At 54.3% G+C, this 24,771-nt stretch overlaps 1 protein-coding gene across 3 annotated transcripts in view; it reads left to right on the top strand.

Annotated features, from left to right (window-relative positions):
- Positions 1–24,771, top strand: part of LOC105184726 (rho GTPase-activating protein 17) — a 141,462-nt gene that overhangs the window by 18,023 nt on the left and 98,668 nt on the right. The window contains exon 1 of one of the 3 annotated variants that reach the window (XM_011143682.3): positions 11,149–12,229. The exons of the other annotated variants lie outside the window; for them this stretch is intronic. Within the exon in view, the coding sequence (XP_011141984.2) occupies positions 12,175–12,229 (55 nt within the window). The 5' untranslated portion in view covers positions 11,149–12,174. Of the gene's footprint in view, positions 1–11,148; positions 12,230–24,771 lie in introns of those variants that run through there. 3 annotated transcript variants of the gene reach the window in all.

Genomic DNA, 24,771 nt, shown 5'->3' with positions numbered 1-24,771 from the left:
GCTTGAACCGTTGGCGACCCGATATCTTCGCATCGGCGAGTATCGTTCCAACAGAAGTTAATGTATTAATTAGGCGACGAAGGCCGCTCGTCCCAATTATCACCGACGAGAATTCGTCACGTCGAGCCTCGACTCGCGTGCGCGTCGAATTATTCCTCTCGAGTCCGCGAGTAAGCAAACTGCGACTCAAAGCGTATCGCGCGTCGCTCGCGACGGAGGCCATACGCGCTCGAGCCTGTCATATTTCCGTCCGCCAGCTCTCTCTCTCTCTCTCTCTCTCTCTCTCTCTCTCTCTCTCTCCCTCTCTCTCTCTCTCTCTCTCTCTCTCTCGGAGCGAGCGGAGACGGTTGCGACGCCACTGTGAGTGCATCCGAGCAACAAGAGCACGCATAACGTAGATGCAACGCTCCGCAGCGCCGGATTGCCGAGGGCGCGCTCCTTCTCCGCAAGAACCGGAGGTGAAGGGGGCACGGATCGGGGACCGCGAAGAGGGGCACCGGGAGGGGGGCACGGGAGAAGAGGTCGACCGGGATAAACATCTGAGCCCCGCCCGGCACCCGAGGCTGCACCTCTTGTTGCTCTTCTCTACCTTGCCTCTCCTCTCTTCTACCTTCTTCTTCTTCTGCTTCGTCGTCGTCGTCGTCGTCGTCGTCGTCGTCGTCTTCTTCTTCTTCTTCTTCTTCTTCTTCTTCTTCTTCTTCTTCTTCTTCTTCTTCTTCTTCTTCTTCTTCTTCTTCTTCTTCTTCTTCTTCTTCTCCGTCTTCTACTACTTCTTCAGCCTCTTCTTCTTCTTCGTCCCCCTTCTCATCCTTTGCTGCCCTCGCCCCCATCCTCTCGCTCCTGACCGACGACCGGCACGCCGGCATTATTAATCCTGGGTGCAGTTCGCGAGTGTCGATATGTAGCATTTGGCGCGTCTCGCATTTTACGGCGCGTTACGCCTCTTTCTGGTTTCCTTAATTGTATTTCATTTCTAGGAGTCACTCGGCGCGAATTAAGACCCCGTCGTCGTGCGATCTCGTCCCGACTCGCTTGGCCGATTATTGACCCCGCGAAAGTCGGCGAGTTCGTAGCCGGAGTCACGTTCAGGTTAAGGGCACGCCGATCCTTCGTGTTCTCGAAGGGTCAAAATCCCGGGACGCCCGATCGATCGTCGCGAAATCGTCGTACTCGCGATTTAACACCTGGCTGAAACGCCACTGTCGGAGACTGTCCTCCGGCTACCTTGGTATCTTCATCTGGATGTGTCTTTGGGTTTCGTTCCCGGGCTTCCTCGCTCGCTCGCTCGCTCGCTCGTTCGTTCGTTCAGGATTACGAATGTGTCGGCCGCTGTGTCATTTGGAGTCACGATAACGTCGAGAGAGGAGAGATAGAAATCTCTTGCGGTCTCTCTCGCGCGCTCTTTTCATCGCGGCACTCCCCTCTCGGCCTCACTCCCTCTTTCCGTCTTGGTGTATATACGCGATACTTCGCTTATCCTTTCCGCCGCGGCTTCCGCCTGTTTTTATCTCTCTTCGGAGCCGGGAAGCTGGATACACACATTCGTGCGACAGACGCGCCTGGCTTAGACCAGTTTCGCGTGTAACGCACTATTAGCGTTATTAGCGTGGCCCGATCTGCTCTACGTGTTCCGTTAATGCCGTAGCAGCAACGTGCACTTGACCGAGCGGGCTTGCAGCGCAAAATGCACAGGTGGATTTCGAAAACGCTACTTCGCGGGGCTGCTCGGCTGCCCGTTCATCGGCGCTCCACATCCCCAGGTGGTCTACCAGCCGAGGAGTTTCTACGAGGAAACATCATTCAGGTTGTAGCTCACTTGGCTCGAGTCGAGCCTGCGCAACGATTACGCGCGACGATCATCTTTTAATTATCGGCTTCGCCGATGTGCTCGCCTGCGCGACATATTTTCCGAGCGAGCGGCTGAGAGAAGAAAAATCGCGGCTCGCGAGGTTCATCCGTGCGTGCGTGCGTGCGTGCGCGCGCGCGCGCGCACGCGTGAGTACACGCGCGTATTCTCTCACACTTTCGCCGCGCGAGATTTCAGTTCGTCCACGTATTGAATAGTTTACGGCTTTTAAATAAGCGGCCCTCACTCGTTCCCAAACAATTTGCCCATACCGCAGATCGCTCGTAAATAAAGATAATCTATTCCACCCGGAAGATAAAAATCGTTCTCCGACTCCGCCACGGGGGCCGCGGAACGGCGCAACGCAACCACCGCCGCCGCCGCCGCCTCCTCCTCGCCCGGTGAGAGTGCGAGAGAGAGACGGACCTGGCGGATCCCGAGGAGTCGGGGCGGCAAGAGGGGGGCGGAAAGAAAGGGCCCGAGGAGGGACGCGAGAGAGGTGTTCCAGCGACTTGTTCGTTCCGCGGGTGAACGCTCCTCCAGTTATTCATTTTTACGTCGCTCATTGCTCGGATTTTACGAGGCAAAAATTATGAAATTGCACTTTGTGCACCGTACGTGCCCCTCTCTCTCTCTCTCTCTCTCTCTCTCTCTCTCTCTCTCTCTCTTCGCCGTTCTCTCGCTCGCTCTGCGCTCCTTCCTCTCGACGATTATGCGTGCCGCTCTCGCGATTCCGTCACGGCGATTCAGAGCCGTCGATTTCCTCGAGGATTTTCGACGGTGCGCCCTCGCTGCGATGCCGGGCACTCTCGCCGGTGAAGGTTCGCGGTCGGCGGCTTTCCACGTGTTCGCGGCTGCTCAAGTATGTTTATGATAATGGCTTCTTAATAGCGCGGACTAGCGAGCGTATAAAGCGCCGCGCGCTGCCTCTCGTTGCGCTCGATCGGGACTTTCATTCCGCGCGTCATGCGAGCTTGCCCCCTCGCGCGTTTTTATTCCACGACGCGCCGAAACGCTCCTTCTCGCGTGAAAATGCCGAAAATGGCGAACCTCGCGCTTGCGCTTTGCGAACGTGTGCGTCTCTCTCGGCGTGAAGTTTCCGCTGACCCGTTTCTCGTATCGTAGCGAGCGAACGCGCGGATAAATCGGGAGGAGAGAATTTGACGCTCGCGCACCGTCGCCGTATAAATTACCGGCCTAAATTAGCGGATTTTACGTCTCTACGCGTATATGCGGCTCCTCTTTCCTCTTCTCTCTCTCTCTCTCTCTCTCTCTCTCTCTCTTTCGCTCCGCTGCCGGATAAATTATTGGATTACATTAGGCCCTAAATTTCCGTGCGCCGGCGATAAACGAAAATGAAGAGCGCGCTGCGCGCGTCACGCCGGTCGAGCGGCGCGGCCGGCGGAATATTAATACCGAATCGCGCCGTAAATTGCGGATTTCGAGCGGCGAAAGGACGACGAGCCGACGCGATATTCGTATCTCCGGTGCGACGTAACTCTCGTCCCTCCGGCCGGGGAGAGACATCGTCGTCGTCGTCGCGCGCAGGACGAACCGCCGCGACGTAGTCCTTGCATAATCACGACACTGTGTCACAACACATCGCGCGCGACGTTTAATTAAGCCGCTCTTATTTATATCGCTCGACGAGACACGCGACGTCTCTCTCGGCGCGTCGCCCGCGGAAATATGAAATGACCGCTCCGTGCCGACAGCGCACGTTCTGCGAAAGCGATAAAACGCTTGTCTATAATTATCGCACGTATTATTTTATTCAGCCGCGTGTCCAGGCTCGAGTCGAGAAATCTTCGTCGCGTTTTTGGAACAGCCCGAATTAACGTCGTCAAATGACTCGTCACTGGCGAGATTAGACACGATCGACACCTGCGATTGGCGCGACTCGAAAGAAGAAGACGATCCCGTCGGAATTCTCGCCGCGTGATGTCACGTTGGACAGACTCGACGATGTCGGGAGACGTATTCGCCGCGACGGTTCTTCTGCGAAATCGTTAACGCCACTCGATATCGAAGCTGGCATGACTGACCATTCCGCTCATATAAATCCCTTTTTCTCCTCTCTTTTTCTCGCCGACCGACACCGGCCATTCGACACCTGCATCTTTCCTTGACCTTTCAAGTGCACGTTCATCCGTCTGACCTTTACCTCCGCTGATTCATCGGTATCTCGCGGCGTAACCTCGCCGCGGTATAATCGTGCGTGTTCGTATTTATCATCTCGTTTATCGTATCGCGCCGGCTGCGGCGATATTAATCGGCGCGAACACGGCCTTTCGACGATCCGAAAAACTCGCGGGGCCTCTTCCATCTTAATTTACCGATCCCGGCAACGATGCCGGATGGATAGCGTTGCCTCTTGATGAGAGACTCTGTGCTCGTCTTCGAGTTTATGTCTCATTTGTCGTGCTCCTATCCTCCTATTACATGAAAAGATCCCATTCATTAATATATTACAGCTTCCGATGTGAGATGACGGATAACTCTCCCATAGGACACGTCTCCCTTAATTGAATCTCACTCGGGGGTCCAATTACGGCCGCGCCTTTGTAAAAAGTGTCGAATTGAAAATCCCCGGGATCGTGAAAATCAATGTCAATTCCCCTCTCGAATTAACGCTGACGTTACCGATGCCCCGCACCGATGGTTATACCATCGCGGATAATTACGCGAAATGAGTTGGAATTACCGATAATTATACGGACGACCGACGTATCGCGGACGATGAATCGTTGAAAATAGCGAATTTCATGCTATTCCTTTCAATTAACGACCGATCGTAATAGAGAGACGGGCTGAGGAAGGGGTCGAGAGAGCGAGAGAGAGCGAGAGAGAGAGAGAGAGAGAGAGAGGGAGGGAGATAAAAAGAGCGTCGTAGCTCGAGGAGATATCGATCGGTTCGCCGACGCATCGGTTCGTTGGCTCCGCTATTTCCTGCGCCGCGAAAGATAGAGATGATCTCTCGCGGACAGCCGTTGACGAGTAAATCGGCCGCGCGGCGGCGAATGAATTCGCCTGCTATCTCGATGTCCTCGTGGATGCACCGCGATCCGCTTCGCGCGGCTCATTAAGGCAAACGCTCGCGCAGTATACATCAAATAATCGTAATAAAAATTCCATAAAGCAGCGCACGCCCGTTTATCGTTTTTACGCTTTCTCGGGAGGCGCGAGACCCCTCGTCCCTTTCTTCTCTCGTCTCTCTCTCTCTCTCTCTCTCTCCCTCTCTCACGGCCGCTCTTTTAAGGCAAATTAAATACGGCGCAACAAATTGCGCGTCGCGGCCTCGTAGCTCGTCGTAAATCAAACGGCCAATAAAACTTCCTTCGACCGGTCAGAAAATTTCGTCGTCGGGAATGGCTCCTCGCGGGCATTTCGTGAACGCTCCGGCGAGTACTGCGAAGGCGAAGGCGACGATCGTTCTTCCTTTTTCTTCACACATCGTCGGCTTCCGTCGCGACGATGCGTTTAGTCTCGCAGCTTATTTTGTCCGATGGCGACGCGTTTGAATTCACGTTCTGAAACTCGAGGACAATTGTCTAAGTGCACTTCGCAATAATTTGTACGCGGCGGAAATAAATGAGACGACTCGGGGCGTCTCGTTGGAGTCGACAGTTTTCGATGGCAGTGTTGCCGCGAAAGTGTCCCGGTGTCTTCTTCAGGTCTTCGAACAAAAATGTCTCCACCGACGTAACGCACACGCGCGCAGAAAACTACCCGATCGCCGACGACTCGGCAAGTTTGCCGATGTCGGTGGGCAATATTACAGCTCCGTTTGAAAAACACTGATGTAAGATGTTCCCCCAAGAAGGCAGAGAGAGAGAGAGAGAGAGAGAGAGAGAGAGAGAGGGTGGGAGGAAGGGAGGGAGTAAAAATGATCGCGGGCATCATCGAGAGAGAGCGTAGAAAGGAGCGGCGGAGAAGAGAGGTGCGGTAGAGATAGAGATAGAGATAGAGAGATAGAGAGAGAGAGAGAGAGAGAGAGAGAGAGAGGATCGGTGGGGAGATTTTAGTGCCGTTTGCTGGACGTTTCAATTAAATCGTCGAAATCATCATCGGGCACCGGAGCCCGTCCACCTCGTTCGCCAGCGTCATCGTCGTTCTCCTCTCTCGCGCGCGCTCGCGCGGTTCTCGTTTTGCTGACGAACGTAAATTTCTCCACTCAACGGGACCGTAACTTCTCGTACACGCGCGAGCGGCGCGGAGGCCATCGCGCGGGGTTCGTGCGGCACGCCAGAACGAGTCTATGAAATATGAGCACTTTTGATCCAACATACCGTAATGAGAAAGGGGAATGCCGCGGAGTGTTGCCTTTTTCCCCTCTTTCTCTGTCCCTCTCCCGCCCTCCGCCCTCAGCGCGCCGACCCCTCGGCGCTGCCTCGGCGATGCCGCGGATGCCTGCGGGCCCCGGGGATCAGGAGGAGGTTTTTCGATCGGACGGACGCGGACGGGGTCGTTTTATCAGCGGCGAATGTCTCTCGGCGGAAGCATCTCCGCCGGCAAAAATAGCGTCTACCGCGTATCTCGCGGTGAAATGTGCGACGCGTAACGACACTCTCTCGCGCTCTCGCGGCCCGACTCGAGCCGGGATCCTCGCGCGCGAGCCATCTTGGCGATACTTTTGTATCGCGCGCGCCGGTCGTTTACGGCGACGCGATTTTTGCCGCGTTTATTCATAAATTATCCGCGAGGACGCGTTGCCTCACTTTAGCCGCGCGTCGCGCGAGTTATCGCGCTCAATTTGACACATAGTAGCGCGCGCGCGCGGCCGACGTTGCGCCAGCGTCGTCGTCGTCGTCGACGATAAGGCAAAACCTGATCCCGCTGCCGCGGTAGCTCCGCGGCAGCTAGAAAGTTATACGAACGTTATAAGGACGGCAGACGGATCCACCGCACCGTGGCTCGATCCGGCTCCTCGATATACAAAGGGGAGCCTCGTTATCAAGCGGTCCCATCTTATCAGGTCGGCCCGGCATCGCCGGTAAATCATCGGGGTCCTTGGCGGGGGCACCTTTAATTACCGGGCGTGCACGAGGGGAAAAAAATATGAAGACGTAATACGTTATCCGCTCTCGCCTTCCTCCTCTCCGGCTGCCTACCGGTAGATAAAGAGGGCCGGTCCAGTTGATGCCGAGAGGCGTTGCTCATAAATAATGAACACGTATTCATGAACGCCACCGGTTACTTGGTCTCCGGAGATGAGCAGCAGCAGCAGCAACAGCAGCAGCAGCAGCAGCAGCCAGGTGCTGCCGCGGACATCGCGTTGCGTCGCGATCGCGGAAAAGCGCCGGCGCGTTCCTTCGCGGCGCGTAGCTAGCGAGGCGCGAGTGCGATTTTACGCGGCGCGTAAAAGTCGAGCCGCGGCCGCGTTTCCCGGCCGTTGAGCGGCCGGGGAAAAACCGGGCTTTTGGATAACAGGCATAGTTATCGGCCCTTCCGCGGCATTAAATCGCTCGGCCGGGACGAGTCGTGAGAACGCGCTCGAGTCCGCGTACGAGTCGATCGACGAGAGCGCTCCGAGGGAAAGTCCGCTGCCCTCCGCGAGAGGGGCGCGAGAGATCGTCCGAGCTCGGCCCGGACTTCCGTACTTTTTTCGGAACGTTCGTTAACGTCGCGAGATTTTTCGCGCGCGGCCGCCTCGCCCGCTAATTAATTCCCGCGAACCGCTCTCGGCCGATCAACGGGGCCGGAGGGGGAGGACGACGACGACGGAGTCGTATCGGCCCGACCGAGCGAGATTAATACATCCCCGCGGAGCAGGTCGATGGACCGTTTAATCGGCGATAGTTCTCCGGGAAAGAAAATGACCGAGGTGGTAATCGCTACCTGCGGAAGCCCGCCGATCTCTCGACGCCAGATAGGATACCAATATAATGCACCGTCCATCGGGACGTTTCGACGAGCGAGCGGCAGCGCCTCGCGTCGTTCGCTCGAATAATCTCGCGCGGCCGAGCGGATATCTAAACGAGGAGCTCGCAGCCAGCCTTCGGGCGCACACACGTACATATATACATACATACATACATACATACATACGTATAATAACCCGACCTGTAGAGGTGGAGTGCGCGCTCTTTCTCCCTCTCTCCCTCTCTCTCTCTCTCTCTCTCTCTGCCTCTCTCTCTCTCTCTCTCTCTCTCTCTCTCTCTGTCTCTCTCTGTCTCTCTCTGTCTCTTTCTCCCGAGTGATATATATCGGCCGCGATATATCGTCCTTGATGGTACACCTCGAAGCCGTGGTGCCGACGCTACTCGTTGCTCCTCCACGCACAATTCCGCGCCGCGGTTGCGAGGCAAAGAGCGAGGGCGCCTCGCCCTCGCGAAACAATATGATGGTTAACGTAACAAGCTCTCATCTCAGCGCGGCGCGCTGCTCCGTACACGCCGGGATATCCTCCCACCGCGGTCGCGCACCGGTTCTGAACACGTCCGGACACCTGAGGCGACGTTGCCCGGGTAATCCTGCGGATAACGCGTTCGCGGCGCGCGACCGTGTTCCAGGATTACGCCGGGGAGTCGCGCGCGCGCGGTCGTCGCTGACGGGGTTGGGCTGCTCTTTAATGGCGTGGTGGGTAGGGGGTGAAATGACATGAGCGCGGATGATATTTCCTTGTGTTCTTCATTTGAGTATTTTATTATCGCAGAAAGGGTGATCTCTTGTAAGAGATTGCGGGCAAGTGCGTGGGCTAGTTGAATAAATCGAGTGCGAGCGCGCCAGACTTGGCGCGCTTGAAAGAATGCGATGCAAAATGAGTGAAAGTTAACGTCACGGTTAAGCCAGTGACGTGGGTCAAAGTTCCGATAAGATTGCTCCGAGCGGCGTAACCTCGAGGAGCCCAGCAGGACCAAGCGCGTTGGGCTCCTGTTTATTTGACGAAAAAAAAAAGAAGCAGTGAATTATATCTTCTTGTTTGCTCTCCCATTTCTCAAAAAGATCCACAATTTACGTATATTAGGAAGCACGCCCACGTGTTTGCAGAACGAGTCGCGATGATCGTTTCCAAGGGAAACGATCGCGCTATTCCAGAAGCCGCGCTAGCAGGCCGACGATATTGTTTTACGAGCGAGATCCCTGAAGAAGTACGACGGTACACACGGACAAGGTGTTCCGCGTCTCGTTCCATCTGACGTTCTAGTGTCCACGTAGACTGCTATACGAGCCACAGCACGGTCGCGCTCCGGCGAAGGAAGACGTAGCATTGATAGCCGGACATTGAGCGACGTGCTTGGAAGAGGCACCGCGGTACGAGCCACCGTTGCAGTCGAGTTCCACCGGCGGTTACTCGGGGAAACGTCTGGAATTCAATGGGCGCTCTTCCGCGCCGTGGCGTAAGAGGGTCCAAATATGGAGTCCAGGTTCACCGGGAGAGAGCATCCCGGTGAACCATAATCGGTAGCCAAGCCGGGGGAGACTGCGGACGCACTATGTGCGTCTCCAGCGTGCTGTCTCGATAATAGCCTCAGCGTTTAAATATTTCCCCACCGCGAACAAAGGCGGGAGAGAGAGAGAGAGAGAGAGAGAGAGAGAGAGAGCCAGCCAGCCAGCCAGCCTCAGCTTCTTTCCCATCTTTTCTACGTCGCGGGGGACGCTGTGATACTCGGTCGTGTTGGCGCTTTCAATTACCGCCAATCGTGCCGTTCAATTAAACTCTGCTCAACGGTCTCCTCGAGGCCTCTTGACCGCTCTAGTTTGCGCTTTTCGCCTTACTGTGGACGACAGTTCCACTTCGGTACGTCTCGCATCTTACTCGGACCATTTGCGATCATCAACGCGAACGTCCTCTCACGGTGTGTCGTTCTCATTCCTCAACCTCTGGCAGTTGTCTCGCTTGTCTCAGGGGCGAGAATACTCAGGTCTCGGTCCTCCCTCCCCGTCCCCCCCCCCTCCCCCACCGCGCTCGTCGTCGTCGTTCCACGACGTGAGAAAATCGCCTCGAATTTTTCTCAGGCGGAGTCGCCGCGTCGACACACCGATCGTCTCGCGACAGGTTACACCGGTGCCGGCCCAGTCGGCTCTCCTCTCGAGGTCTCCCGATGATTCCTGCTCCTGCGTTCTACCGCGGTCCTCCACCTCCTCCTCCTCCTCGTCTTCCTCCACCACCAGCAGCAGCAGCACCACCACCAGCACCATCACCACCACTACCGTCACTACCAACACCACCGCCAGCAGCACCAAAACCACCACCACCACCGCATCCTCCGCCACCACCGCCGCCAGCATCACCACCTTCGTTCATCCACCACCTCCATCTACTCCGGCTACCACCTCTTTCGCAGGTAGCGCAGAGTACTCGCCATGTGACTGATTCCCCTTCTCCGCAGGTTGACGAGCGGAGGGCCTGCCTACCTGCCGCCCGTTGCCCCGCTCCCATTACGGCGCGGACTCTCGCGGCAGGTGCACCAACCCAAGTGCCACTCCGCTTACCTGTGTGTCGTGCCTACCAAGGCGAGAGCAGTGTGTCCGGTGGTCAGGTTCTTCCCTCTCTCTTCTCTTTTTCTCTCTTTCTCTCCCTCCCCCTTCTCCTCTCCCTCTCTCTCTCTCTCTCTCTTTCTCTCTCTCTCTCTCTCTTTCTCTCTCCCTCTCTCTGTCTCTTTTCTCCTTTCCCCTAACTATCTCTTCCTTCATCTTTTTTACTTCTGTCTATCCCCCTACTTGTCTCCGTCTCTGTCTCTCTCTCTCTCGCTCTCTCTCTCTCTCTCGCTCTCTCGCTCTCTCTATCTTGCTCTCTCTCTCTCTCTCGCTCTCTCTATCTTGCTCTCTCTCTCTCTCTCTCTCTCTCTCTCTCTCTCTTTTTCTCTGCCCCTACTGTCTCTGTGTATCCGTCTATCCTCTTCGACATCACCTCACGCAGTAGTGCCGTGTAGTAGTGTCGTGTCATCCCGCGGTACGTCAACGATCCTCCCGGGACTGAAGGCGAGGATCGGTCGAGTCGAGGATATACTCTGCGATTACCGGGCACGGTCGGCCGTCAGTGTACGGATAGAGTGAAGAAAGTGAAGCCCGCCAGAGGCTGTATAGGCAGTGATAGCTCGATGTCGTTGCGCGACGTGATGTCTTGACACCGGCGGGCGCAGGTTCACAGGTGGCAACGTACAAGTGACCTGTGAAGCTCGAGATAGCGAGCGAGCGAGAGAGAGAGAGAGAGAGAGAGAGAGAGAGAGAGAGAGAGAGAGAGGGGAGAGAGGGAGAGCGAGAGAGAGAGAGAGAGAGAGAGAGAGAGAGAGAGAGAGAGAGAGAGAGAGAGAGAGAGAGAGAGAGAGAGAGAGAGAGAGAGAGAGAGAGAGAGAGAGAGAGAGAGAGAGAGAGAGAGAGAGAGAGAGAGAGAGAGATGAGTCCGACGGTGACGGACGAGTGGACGGACGTTGGTGAAACTTATCGTCGCGATGATAGCAGATAAGAGCGTTTCATGATCGAAAACGTGGCTCGGATATCGGCAGATATCGCGACGCCGTGTCGGAGTTTGCTGCTTTCTCGCTGCTACCCACGTGAATGAAACGCCTGCCGAGACCGGCGATTCCGGCACGACGAGAGAGAAAAGTCGTCGCAGTGATAATTCAGAGACTCGATCGTGTGCGATCCCTACGGCCATCCGAGCGTCTACCAAGTGCGCCGAGGAGGAAGGGGACAAATCCAGTGAAGGTGTCAAACGTCGGCGGCACGGCAATTGACATTTCCGTGACATTTAGTGCGCGATTCAAGTCTCGAGTGCCAGACACCTTTCCGTGTAACACGCGTGTCCCGGCGATGTTGTAGCGATAGCAGCACGCTCATAGAGATAGCGCTAATAGTCGGTGCGATACCTCTATCGTCGTCGTCGTCGTCGTCGTCGTCGTAACGACGTTGCGATGAACATTGGCACGAACGACAGTGCGGCGGAGAGGAAGTGATACGAGGACGTGGCGAGTCGATGACGCGTCGTCCGTGCCTTATCAGCGTCGTAACTGGAGCACCGTAACGCCGAACACTCATCTAAAAAGACTTATCTGTCTCTTGGAATTTTTCACTTGCACGTGTACCGCCTCGATCGTTCGCATCCGACGACCCGCGTTCTCGCAGAAGCCCGTGGTGTGTCCGGTCGAGCGACATCGAAATCAGATCCTCGACGGTGGACTCGTCTCCAAGACTCCGGTCAGCTTGGTGCAACAGGTGGTTCCTGGCCGGAGAGACCATCGGGGAAAAAGGTCGGGCTCTTTCGCGACGTCCGACCGGAGGGCAGAGAATCGCACGGGTGAAGGTCGACGCCGATTGTCAAACTGGACATTCTTACCGCCACGTCGGGAAGAACGGAGTGGAGATGTCCGCGGGTCGCTGAGAGAATGAGGGAGCTGGACACCGAGAGCCCTGTCGTCTGGCCAGCCTGGTGTTATACTGGTGAGTCCAACAAATCCATCAAGGAGCGTGAGAAGCACGAACGAGACGAATTTATTCATTCCAACGTCGTCTCGCAATACTCTCTTCGAGGCATTGTATTCGTGTACACGATCCGCATGGATTCGAGCTCGACCGGAGTCGAGCTTTTAATCCTGCGTTAATCCTACCGATTCTCTGGAATTTTTGAAGGTTCTCTCCGCGGGGAACCGCGAGGAATATTGGCTTTTTCTCTGATGCTACAAATCGTTTCTCAGCACCCGTTTCCTTCGGGTCCCAAGGCTCCGAAAAGAACCACCTGAGAACCTGTAAAATGCTGGGACGATACAGAGAGTATAATAGATCCTGTAGAAATATCTTAGGAGGTGGATGTTGGGAATTATTTCATTTTTTATTACCTCGATATTTTGTCTGCACTTTTGCGGGCTAGGCCAGGCAGAAACTTGCGCTTTTTGCCTCGCTTTTCGCACGTTGACTCCGTGTTATATCGCAACATTTTTACATATTTATATATTACACATTTTATCTATTATACACACAGATATCAATAAAATTATATTACTGACGTTGGAAATGTCGATAAAGATTGGAGATGCAGGAGGGGGAGGCGAGGTAAAATGAAGGGGTTGCAAGTAAGAAGTATTATTACGTGGATAAATCAACACCTATGAAATTTACAATCTTATCCTACAACAGATCCTAAATCTCGACTCGGGGCCCTTCCGATAAGTACCGCGCGTGTGACGCTCCTGATAACGAAGATTGCCGTAAACGTCCGAAATGTTGATTGTTACAATCTCGCGGTCGCCGAATGTGCGCGTTATCGATCGGTGGCCGACAACAGTGGGCATCTGGGAGGGGAAATAGTTTCTGTCCTACTCGCCGATTGTTTTGATCTCGCGCATGTTTACACTTGTCCGACCGCGACCGCGCGTCATTGTGTTTCGGGCCGACGAGCGGGATACGAGCGTGTGATAGCTGTATCGTCCAGTTGTTTGCATATCCGGTCGGGCGTTAACAATATTCCGCGTCCGTTCTTCAAATATTCGATCGGATTCTCGTCGGCGTCGCGTTCGTTAACACATTTTTGCGCTCGAATCGGGAAAATCGTCGCGAGTGTCTAGTGAGTGTCCTGTGCGACGAAGCAGCAGCCAGGGGTCAGGACTCAGGAGGACGCAGAAAGTTCGATGACGACGTACTCTGTATGATCAGGTGTGTTGCAAATCCTTTCTTGCACGGAGCGTTTCCGCACTTCTGACAGATATCCCGCGAATTTTTCGCGGAAACGAGGAAATATGCCCGATTCGAAATTTATAATCTGCTTCAAGCCTTGCAATTGTTGATCTTTGCATCGAATAATGTTCCTCGCGCGGCGAGTACGATCCGGAATCTCCGCCAATCTCTTTTTGGTATATTGATTATTTTTCGCTGTTGTATCGAATCTAAATTGAAATCAGTCTTGATGCACGCTGCATCTTTGTCTCAACTTTGGCTACCTTTCTCTCAACAATTCACCAAACCTAATCTAACCTAACCTAACCTAACCTAACCTGATCTTACTTTGATCGTAAGGCAGCAACAACTTTTTCCTCTACACTTTTTCCTGAATCTAAGTTCGTCATTGAGATTTCCAACGAAAAAGAAAAGATAAATAAAGAAATGCGTATATTTGTCTGTGTATTAATTATATTTACCCACACTCGTACATGTTTATCAAATTACTCGATAAAATAACCATTTGTAGCATCATGGCAAGATATTAGCTGCCTGTGCAGGTTATACATCTCGGAATTTTGTTCGGGACGTTGGATCCTACAAATTCCATAGAATTTACCGTGTTGATGATGTAGAATATCAACATTTCGACTTGGGCGTTTGCGCGTACGTCATACGACGATCATAGAGTGATCATTTGCAATCAGCGCGCGAAATGCCGATGATTATCTGTCTTTTCTCGTGCTTGAAAATTTCACACAGGTATTTGTGAAATATATGGACAAGCTCAAGTCATTTTCGTTAGGTCACGCAGAGGTGATGCGTCATCCATATCCGCGTATGTTTGTGAAATTTGTCTCCTTGGACATTGTATCATAGTAAACACGAAACGTGCTTTTAGGCGGGACGCGGTCCCGGCTCGCTGGTTTACTCGCTCGCTCGCTCGCTCGCGCGCCGTTTTCTTTTTGTAAACAACCGTCAATTAGTTCATCGATTGCGCGAGTACGTTGGTCGACGAAGTCCGTAACGAGCTGTGGTAGTGTAACAGGATGCAAATAACCGCAACGGCTCATGGAAAGTTACGAAACACACACACACACACACACACACATATGTGGCGGTCGAGTGGGCGTCACGCCGCGGCTTTGGTATTCGTAGCTTATTACACTACTCTATCGACAGGTCGAATGACAGACGCAAAGCAAACACGTTGCCCCGGCAAGAAGAACGCGATCGTGCGTTGACGAGGGACGCGATGCTAAACGGTGTAATGAACGTAGCATCAGAATCCACCTTCTGATGATCTAATCGCAACTTGCGATTATAAAGAGGAAATAATTGGCGTGTCTAATAATCGCGGAGCGATAAGCGCGATAAGTGAAATCCCAGTCGCTTTGATCTCCGGCTTGTAGCCGTTTCTATCAATTTTTGTTTCTTTATATTTGAAATTAATCCATTTACTTACATCTGCCTGTAATCATATCTATTTGAATGTACATTTTTCTTAATTTTCTGATGACATATGATTTATTTTTTCCTCGTTCACTTCGACCGCGTTGTCTTTCTGTACTTTCGCGATTAAAATTATTATTCGGTATTAATCGCTATAAAAATGAGAGAAGGGCTGGGCAATAGCGGTTCGACGGATTTCGCGGAAAATCGCGATGCTCACATAGACATGGTTATAAAGCATATACACAACATTTGCTCGGTTTTATCATCGTTTCTCGGAAGTATCAACCACCTACGTGATATCTCTTTGTCAATAAAGTCGTACCAACCGAGCTTGGTACGTAACGCGAGCCCGACAAAATTTCAAAGTGTCGATGTGAAAGTCGGAAATGTGGAAATGCTCCATTAGATTGATCGTAAATTCCGCTTTCAAAGTGTCTCTCGGAAAAACAACAAGTTACGCAATGCTTCTTGTCCTATCGGTATCAACATGTCTATTTTCTCGAGGACCGTTATCAGCACTCTTCTCTCTCCGATATTGAAGATGCGCAGCATTTTATTACTTTAGCTTTTATTATTTTAGCTTTTGTCTATTTGTGTATAATTTACTCTGTCTGAGATGATTTTCTTTTTGATGCGAATTTTTCGAAGTTTTAATACGAATATTTATATACGAATATTTTGTCTATGCATATTATCCGAAAACCGTTACCGCGCAGCTTTGTCGCTGCTCTTTTCTGCATATTCTAACGTATCCTGTCTCGGCGATAATTTTCTCTCTCGTGCGCTTAGCAATTCTCTTCGAGAGAACTTCTCTTTGAACCTTTATCGCTTCAACTGAATTTCGGGGACTCGGACGACGACTCGCGCGATTAAGCGGCGAAAGACAATCTATTCGGGATCCCTAATGGTTCCCCTCTCTCCCTGCGCCTACTTATAATGTGGCGAACGAGAGACAACACGTGAAAGGGGTCATAGGTTTCTAGGGGAGTGGTTTCTTATCGCTTTTTATCAAGCCGAACTTCTCGATTCTCCCTCTAATCTGTTGGGTTAAGCTACCTCTTCCTTTCTCTCTCTCTCTCTCTCTCTCTCTCTCCATTTCTCTCTCTACCTGTCGAATTAGCCGACGACAACGACGCCGCCGCCGTCGTCGTCGCTCCTCGGCGTCGTTTTGCCGCGCAGTGAGAATTCGTCCGGTTCCGTTAACGGGGGAGACGAGCCGCGAGAGAGAGAGAGAGAGAGAGAGAGAGAGAGAGAGAGAGAGAGAGAGAGAGAGAGACGAGAACGAATCGCGGAGGGTGTAATTATGGTGCTCGATCTTGACAATTAGGAGCCCTTGGAAGCTGTCGGTAGCGAATAGGGGTCCACTTAGCTCCCGCAACTTCCACAGCAGCTTTATCTCGTTCAATCGGCCCGCGCGTTATTCGTCGGTGTCTTCTAATTAAGAGAGAACCCGCGGATATTTTTTCTGCTCGGACTCGAACGACCGAAAATCGTCGTCGTCGTCGTCGTCGTCGTCGTCGTCGTCGTCGTCGTCGGGTCGCCGTTGAACGTCGAGCGATAGATTTCCGAATCACATTTTCGGTCTCTCGCGAATCGCGATCGTACCATTAATATCTCAATTCGTCATTCAGCAGCGACGGCTCGTTTCGGGCGAGCGCGGTTTCATTCGGAACATACGAGAGAGTAGTCGAGAAGCCGGCAAAAAAACGCGCGCGAGCGTAATTAATCGCACGTAGCCTAGCTTGCTTCTCGCAAACACGCGATCCGTCCCGAATCGCGTCCGGCCGAAACTCTCGTTTCTATTTTGCCAGTCAGGATATTAATAAACTTTTTTGAGCGCAAATTATCATGCCGCGGTGCGCGTTGCACGCGGCTCGCCGTGTGTGTGTGCGTCCGTTAGCGTAGCGTTGCCGGCTATCTCGATTGGAGAATAGCGTGGCAAAAGCGGCGTGATTTGGTGACAGAACCGATCCCGCGGAACGGATTCGTCACGGTGCGGGACGCGGTAATTTTCGAGCGAGAGAAAGAAAGGACGAAAGAAAGAGCGAGAGAGAGAGGGGGGGGGGAGGCAGAAAAAGGAGAGCAGAGTCGGAGGGAGATTTTGCTCGCGACGGAGCGTCGCTGTCGCTCCGTGGCGGCGCGACCGCGCTAATGCGATTACCACCGGCAGAGCGGCACTTTCGTACCTCGCCACCAGGAAACGGACATTGTCTCGCGGTGCCGCCGAAACGAATCGTCGCCGCCGCGGGCGAGATCTGCGGGCCGCAGAAATCCATTTTCGGAATCCGCGATTAGCAGCGAGAGCCGCGGTCGTTAGGGAGAGCGTCAGTCCCCCCCCCCGCCCCCGGAGGAGAGTCGTTTCCTCGTTTCGGCAAATTGCCGAGTCTCCCGCGCGACGCGGAAGAATAATCCTCAATAATCTCGCGTAACCGCGTGGCGCAAAGCCGACCGGCCGTTTGCGCTCGGTGAGGACAGGTGACACAGCCTCATTCGGCCTTCTCACGTGCGCGGCCGTCGACGAATCTCGGCTTCTTCGCTCATTACACGTTGCATTTTCTCATTGTCGTGTTTAGTCGCGCGGCTTCCGCGGGAGAACCGCGAGAGGAGAAAGTTCTAAATTATGACAATTATCGGCGGCTCCGGCGGGCTCTCCAGTCTCAACGATACCGTCGTTGTCGGATTAAGTAATCGCGCGCGTTCTTGTAATCGTCGTCGGTTATATTTCGATTTGGTCGGCCAAGTCGTCGCCGCAGTCTCGTCGTCGTTGGTCGAGAGCAGTAGGAGTAATTCTTCCCATCTCCGGAATGCGACGGGGGGGGGGGGGGTATCTTTTAGATTCCTTTCTCCTCGTGGGTATAAAACCTTTGCTCCGGCTGACCCGTGAAAAGCGCGATTTTACCTGAGAGAGCAGCGCAACGTTCCTGGGACCTGGAAGGACGCTCTCTGAATGCCAGGCCACCGTTCTTCGTGACTTATCGTCTCTTCCAGGTCTTCCCGGAATCGTTTTCCAGGGATCACGGCTCTCGCCCAGTCATCTCCGGTTACCTAGCCGAGAAAGCCATGTTGGGGTCTCTCTCTCTCTCTCTCTCTCTCTCTCTCTCTCTCTCTCTCTCTCTCTCTCTCTCCCCCTGCTGTCGCGTCGGTGCGTCGAACGTTCGAAGAGAGGGATCGCGCGCGCGGCTAGCCTCTCGACCTTCGCCTTCCGCTCGAGAGCGACGCGACTCGCGGTAGCCCTTTCGGCTCCTCGTCGTGCTCGTAATCGCCGACGTCGTACGTAGATTGCCATTGCCGGAGTTAAATATTGGCTGTCGCTCAAAATACAAACGCGATTGTGGCTGCGCGCTACCGCTGACCGCCATCGACCGCGCTGACTTATTTATGGCCCACAAAGCATCGGGTATCTGTCTCCGACTGTCGTTCCCGCGATCCTCCTCTTCCTGCAGTCCTCGCTCGCTGGACGACTCGCCGCCGCGCCGCGGTAGGATCGATCCTCTCGCGCTGGCTTGTTTCGCTTTCATTGTTTCTGACAGCTAATAAAGCCTGCTGCCGCACCTCGACGCCGCGCGGCCTAACGCGGCCACGCGGACGTCTCTCGCTTTCGGTCGAATTTTCACTGTAACAACGGTGTAATTGACGATTAATTAATCTTGTCTCTCTCTCTCTCTCTCTCTCTCTCTCTCTCTCTCTCTCTCTCTCGATGTGAGGAGAGGTGTGATGAGATCGGTTTCTTTGGTCATTTCCACGCGGCTTTATCCATCTCGCGTTTCCGCGGAAGCCGTGTACGGTCGTTAAGGCTATGTGAAAGGTTCTAAATTGAAATACCTACGCGCCCCGGCATCATCGAGAGCGCGCACCGCCTACCGATAGTGCAACGCCGCGGCGGCGCCGGGAATCGAGATCGAGTAACAGATGTTTTCCGTCTCGACTGGGCCCCCGACACGGGGTATCTTGGAGATCGCGACGAGAAAGCCGGCCGGCGAGACCACGGAGAAAACGGCGGCAAAGTTCGTTTAAGACCGTCCCCCGCTGCTCGAGAGAGAGAGAGAGAAAGAGAAAGAGAGAGAGAGAGAGAGAGAGAGAGAGAGAGAGAGACTGAGACTAATAGACGCGCTATTATGACGGAACCGCCTGAAAATTGCACCGCGAGGGGTTTCTAATCGCATTTCCCCGAGACAAAGGGCATCAGCCGTGGAAGAGGATGCACTCGGAAGGGGAGAGACGAGAGAGAGAGAGAGAGAGAGAGAGAGAGAGAGAGAGAGAGAGAGAGAGAGAGACATAGGTAGAGACGAGGAAGCGACGGCGAAGAAGCAGAGGGCGACGGGGTGACTGGGCGCGCACAGGGAAAGAAGATGAAACAAAGAGAAAGGGAGAGAAAGGGCGAGAGAGAAGGAGGGGAGGAGCGCGAGGGGGCAAACGTGAAAAAGTGGCAGACCGCGTCGAGCTGAGCTCTCTCGTGCGCGCGCGAGGTGGGAACAAAAGCCACCTCTTCTTCTTACTCGTCTTCTTCTCGCCTTTCTTCGTCTTCTTCTTCCTCCTCCTTTCCCCCTTGTTCTCTCTCTCTCTCTCTCTCTCTCTCTCTCTCTCTCTCTCTCTCTCTCCTCTCCCTTCTTTCGGTCCGCACAGGGGAATCGTTCCTCGCACCGACGGATCCACCATTGTGACTTCTCGCACGTATGAAAAACCACAAACCACTGACGTTATTTCGCGGCCGCGAACACGAAGGGGGGCTCCCCCTGGCCCTTTCGGCGAGGTCCGAACCGCGTAGGTAGGTAATATACGCGAGAACCCCGGGCTCTCTCTTCTCTTCCTCCTCTTCTTCTGCTTCTCCCTCGTTGGTCACCCTCGTCCTGCTCTCGCTCGCTCCTGTCTCTCTCACTCTCGTACTCCGCGCCTCCGTTTCTTTTTCCGTTCTTTCTCATTCTCTTTTTTTTCCCCTCGGCGGCACCGCAGAATCGCGCTCACGTCGGAATCACGCTCTCGTTTGATCGGCCGTCCTGATCGAAACGGCGGCGCGGGATCATTACGGCGTCGCGCTTATCGACGGCTGCGTCCATTTGATAAACAGCGAAAGGGCAGGGCGATCGCGACGCCGACCGCGGGCGGGATCGACGGTGTTTCGATGTTGGGCGCAACTACCAGTATCAACGTAGTTTCCGTTCGTATCTAGGTACCCCGTAATCATCGTAACGAGAAACGATCTCCAAGTGGACGTTAAGAGGCCGCGGCTTTATTGCTATCAAACACTTGTCAATAAAACATTGAATCTCGCTGTGCTCTCTCTCTCTCTCTCTCTCTCTCTCTCTCTCTCTCTCTCTCTCTCTCTCTCCCTTTTTTCACTTGTTCTCTTTTTATTTTCATCACGTAATCGCGACGGAGTCTGGCGCGACTGGGTTTTCATCCACCTTCCTTCGTCCACCGTCTCGATCTTCGCTCCTCGAGATCGGAATCGCACGCGCCCGCGCTCTCGAAAGTAAACGGACGGCGCGCGTTCCTGCGTCGCTCTTCCCTCCCTCCACCTCGTCCGCGGCGACACGCGCGCGGCAACAAGTCCCTCGGACACCCTGTCGTTCCAACAGGTGACAGGGGAAGTCCTTAATCGCGTCATGACGTTTTCATATCGGGAATCGCGCGAGTCACGTCGCTTAATTGCCCGTGCGAATCGTTGAATGCCGGAGCGCCGGCCGAGTGCGCGCACGGCACGCGTTTATCTTTCGGGAAACACTCTCCGGCGTTCGTGAATCGAGAGAGAAAGAGAGAGAGAGAGAGAGAGAGAGAGAGAGAGAGGATGGAGAGGGAAAGAAAGGAAGACAGGGAAAAAGGGAGAGAGAGAGAGAGAGAGAGAGAGAGAGAGAGCGCACGGTCTACCTGACATTATTATTAACGCGCCGCCAGGACGTGCGAGGACGAGTGGCGAGTTTGCTGTCGATAACGAGCCATCGAGCGAAGAAGACGAGTTCTCTCTTCTCCATTCAGAACGGCCGGACGCGTCGAAAAATCTCAACCGACAAATGACAGATGGTCAGAGGGGGCTCCGCGTCCGCGACGGCCGAGCGCGCAGGGATCTATCGCGGGAAGAGGAACTCCGGGGCTTGAGGGGAGGGGACGAGGGGGCGACTGCCTGCCGGTGCGCGGAGTACAATAAACAATCCGCGGGTTCCATTATTCGGCCGGCTGGAAAAATATATGTAGGTCGGCGGCGAGAACACGTCGTGACGCGCGCAAAGCTGCGTGATTACGGTGACGGTCGGCTGGCTGGCCGACCCTTCCGGCTCTCGTGCGATCTTATTAAACGCAACGTTTATTTACTTTATCGACAAGATGTTTATTTATGCGCGCTCGCTTCCCCGTTGCACAGGCTGCGGGCTCGAATAATGCCGCATTATGCGCGGAAATGGCATTTTCACTCGGCGCGCGCGCGCGCGCGCGCGCTGTACATCCGTCCGTCCATCGATATTCCTTGACAGCAACCTTTAACACTCGCGCGATTAGAGAGACGCTTCCCCAATGTAATGCTATACGGGCGAGAAACTCCGGGATATTTGCAATCCGATCCCTCGTGGAGAAAGGACAATTTCTTTCGACTTTGACGGGGGACTTTTTCCGCGCGAGTCAAGCGCCAGCGGATTCGCGGCCAGCTCGCGAGATTCGCGAGATAAATGATGCGGAATAATCAACGGGATAATCCCGAGACGATTAGACGCGCGAGAGAGAGAGAGAGAGAGAGAGAGAGAAAGAATTACGCGCTCGTGAATCGAGTCAATTGTGACGCTGCTTCGAGTGACTCGGAATTACCGTTGCCGACAATTCGAGCGGAGAGACAGCTTCTCGATAACTCTGCCTTCCGCGCGCGCGCGCTATCATTTGCTGCTCACATGGTGACCTGCGAGAATGATTCGCAGGTGCCGCACAAGGTGCTCGAAAACGAGGTTGGTGCGAAGCGATAGTCCGGCTCGTCTCGCTCGTCTCTCCGAGACTGCTCTGCGAGCTTCCGATTGCCATTAAGATAGAGAGGACTCCTGCGCGTGCTTCCGCGATAAAGCGTCCGTGCGAAAGTTCGATGACGCTTTATCACGGCGTAGACGCTCCGCTGCGTCTCAATGGGAAGCAATTTGTTTTTTCACCGGCGGGACACGTCGCGAGATCGAAAGATTGGGTGGGCCACCGGTAGGCAACTCAGCAACGAGAGAAACTCTTGGAGCGACTTTGAGCTCTTGGCCGATCGGTCGTTGCAATTGGCAACTTTCCGAATGCAATCGGATTAGCTTCCTTGTCATCGATTCTTCCGCTGCTGGCCGTCGAAGGTCAGCTGATTGCGTGACGCGAGAGAATGCTCGCGATCCATCGATCTCGCATATGGAAACGATCGCTGAGAGAAATCCGCAAAGCGAGACTCGAGCGAGCCGCAGAGTGGAAGCTCTCCCGGGAGAGCAAAGTAGCTAGCTCGCGATGTGCGAAGTCGATGTATAACTATGCCACCTCGCCGACGTCTGAGGATGCAAATGACATGCGCGGGGGGGAGGGGGGGATAAAGTCTTTTTGCGACGACGCTCCGCCGCCGCCGCCGCCGCCGTTGATCTCCACGGGCGTGAGTAACGTTCCAATCGCCACGGCAAATCTCTTTCGCGCGAGTAGCCCGGCCACTCGAGATCGTTGTCGATCAAACGGCGCTTTGAATACGAACGAGTCCGGCGAAATTCCGTCCAGCTTGCCGGGGCGTCCCCCTGTCCTTCGAAACAGCCTCCCCCGGCGGGTCGGTTCTCGCGGGGCGGTTTCCGACGTCGGATCCGTGCTTCGGGTTTCACATATCGTGATCCCTTCGCTCGCGCAAATGCGCCGTGATATTGATCGCGCTTGACAGCGCGGTTCCGTGGATCCTTTCTTTCCGGAGGAGAGAAGGAAGAGGGGGAAGAGGGGGGATGCTATTGTCTCGACTCGCGAGATCGAGATTTGATTTAATCGCTCGTTTATGCCGGTGGCCAGAGAGGCGCGTGAGCGCAATCTCTTTGCATAGGTATTACCGCGGAGCTGATCCGTTTCCTCTGCTTTGACCGTGATTTTCATATGCTTTGACAAATGCGACGCGACGCGACGCGACGCGAACACGACTCTTGACGACGAGAGAGTTTGATCGGCTCGCCGTACCGAGCGACGTGGAAAGTACGCTCGGATCAAAGGGCTCTCGTGTTTAGCCGTGCGACCGACGGCACCGCGCGCGCGCGGCTTTGAGCATATTTAGACGTGGCGCTGGCACGTCTGCTTACCAAGTACGAAGTCTCTGGCACGCTGTCGTCGGTGGCGTGTCGGTATGACGACCCAGACGAGACGCCGACGGAATACAAAGCGTCGTCCTTCTTCGCGAAGCATGCTCGGATAATCCCAGCGTGGATTGCAATTGGCCGCGACGCGAGCCTTTCCGAGTCGCGTCGAGACTTGAATCGGCCTCCGTGTCGTTGATCGGGCGCATCGATCTCGCGAGTGCGCCGCGAGTCGGCCGTAAACTAGCGATCTAATTAGACAAGCCGCGAGTCTTTCGATCGAACAAGTCGTTCTTGGCCGCGACTCTCCTGGCTGAGATGTGCGACCGGCCGGACGCGGAGGAGCCATAACGCGGCGGACGCGACAGCGACTCGAGCGCAGAAATTGAAGAGGAGAGGAGGAGGAGGGGGACACTTAAGGCTCGTTGCATCCCAAAGATGTCGCAGGACTCGTATTTGTGCCTCTGCGCGCGCGCGCGCGATCTCCAACGAGAAACCGGAAAAGGGTAGAAAAAGCCCGCTCTCTCTCTCTCTCTCTCTCTTTCTCGTGCACGCGCGCTTCGTCTTTCTCTCGGTCTCTCGTTCTCTCTTGCTCTCGTCGGCGCCACCTTACGCTCGGCCGTCTCTTAATTTAGATGCCGCCCCGTGAAAATATTCTACCCCACACCCGAGGAACAAGCGTTCCCCTTACCCCGCGGTCCACCCGTGCCCCCTCGTTATTGCGCCGTCGACTATAGAAACGCCGTAAACACGTCGCGGCCGCCGGAGACGGGATAAAACGTCGGTTTTATGCGAAGGCGTTACCGGACGAGGGAGATTCTCCTCCGTGATAGAGACATGTTTTCAGGTATTACCCGGCCGTGGACAGGTACGGGCTCTTAGAGCGGCGTTACGAGCACCTTGGAACGCAAGCTCGCTCTTAATCGGGAGACACCGGGCCCTCCTGAGCTTCTTCTGTCTCTTTCTCTCTCTCTCTCTCTCTCTCTCTCTCTCTCTCTCTCTCTCTCTCTCTCTCTCTCTCTCTCTCTGTCTCTCTCTCTCTCTCTCTCTTTCCCCGCGAGAGCCGAGCAGAACCGAGAAATCGTCGCACGACTCGCACGACGAACGTCGTATTTTCGTATCCGCATGCTGAAAGCTGCTCGTGCGCGCCCGAAATGAAGTCGCCGATAACGCTGCCTCGATAACGCAGCGCGTTGAGGGAGCCGCGCGCTTCAAAGAATCGAACTCTCGCGACTTTGCGCTCGAAGGCAGAGAGTTTAGTAGCTTTTCTACGTTTCAGAATTTCCACGTTCTCAGCCGATCTTTGGGAAATAAGCGAGGATCGCGGCATTGGTTAGAGATATCGTCATCTTTTTGCCGATCGCGACTTGCCGCGACGTTACTCTGACGAATAAGAGACATAAATTTAGGCGAAGAGCGCACGAGAGCACGATCGAACGTCGCGACGAAACGAGCGTGACTCATTCGCCATCGTCATCCTACCTCCGGCTGTATCTATCTCCGTCATCTCCTCGGCGCGCGATTTCCCCGCGTGCGCAGTCCGATAAATAAACTCGAGCCGAGGACAATTCGCTTTCGTGCGCGCTTTTCTGAAACCGGTCCTGCGCCGCTCACGAGTCC

This window comes from Harpegnathos saltator, unplaced genomic scaffold (assembly GCF_003227715.2).
Source record: "Harpegnathos saltator strain DR-91 unplaced genomic scaffold, Hsal_v8.6 scaffold237, whole genome shotgun sequence".
Taxonomy (NCBI): domain Eukaryota; kingdom Metazoa; phylum Arthropoda; class Insecta; order Hymenoptera; family Formicidae; genus Harpegnathos; species Harpegnathos saltator.
Note: the sequence above shows the minus strand (reverse complement) of the source record. Positions and strands in the feature narration are given on the sequence as shown.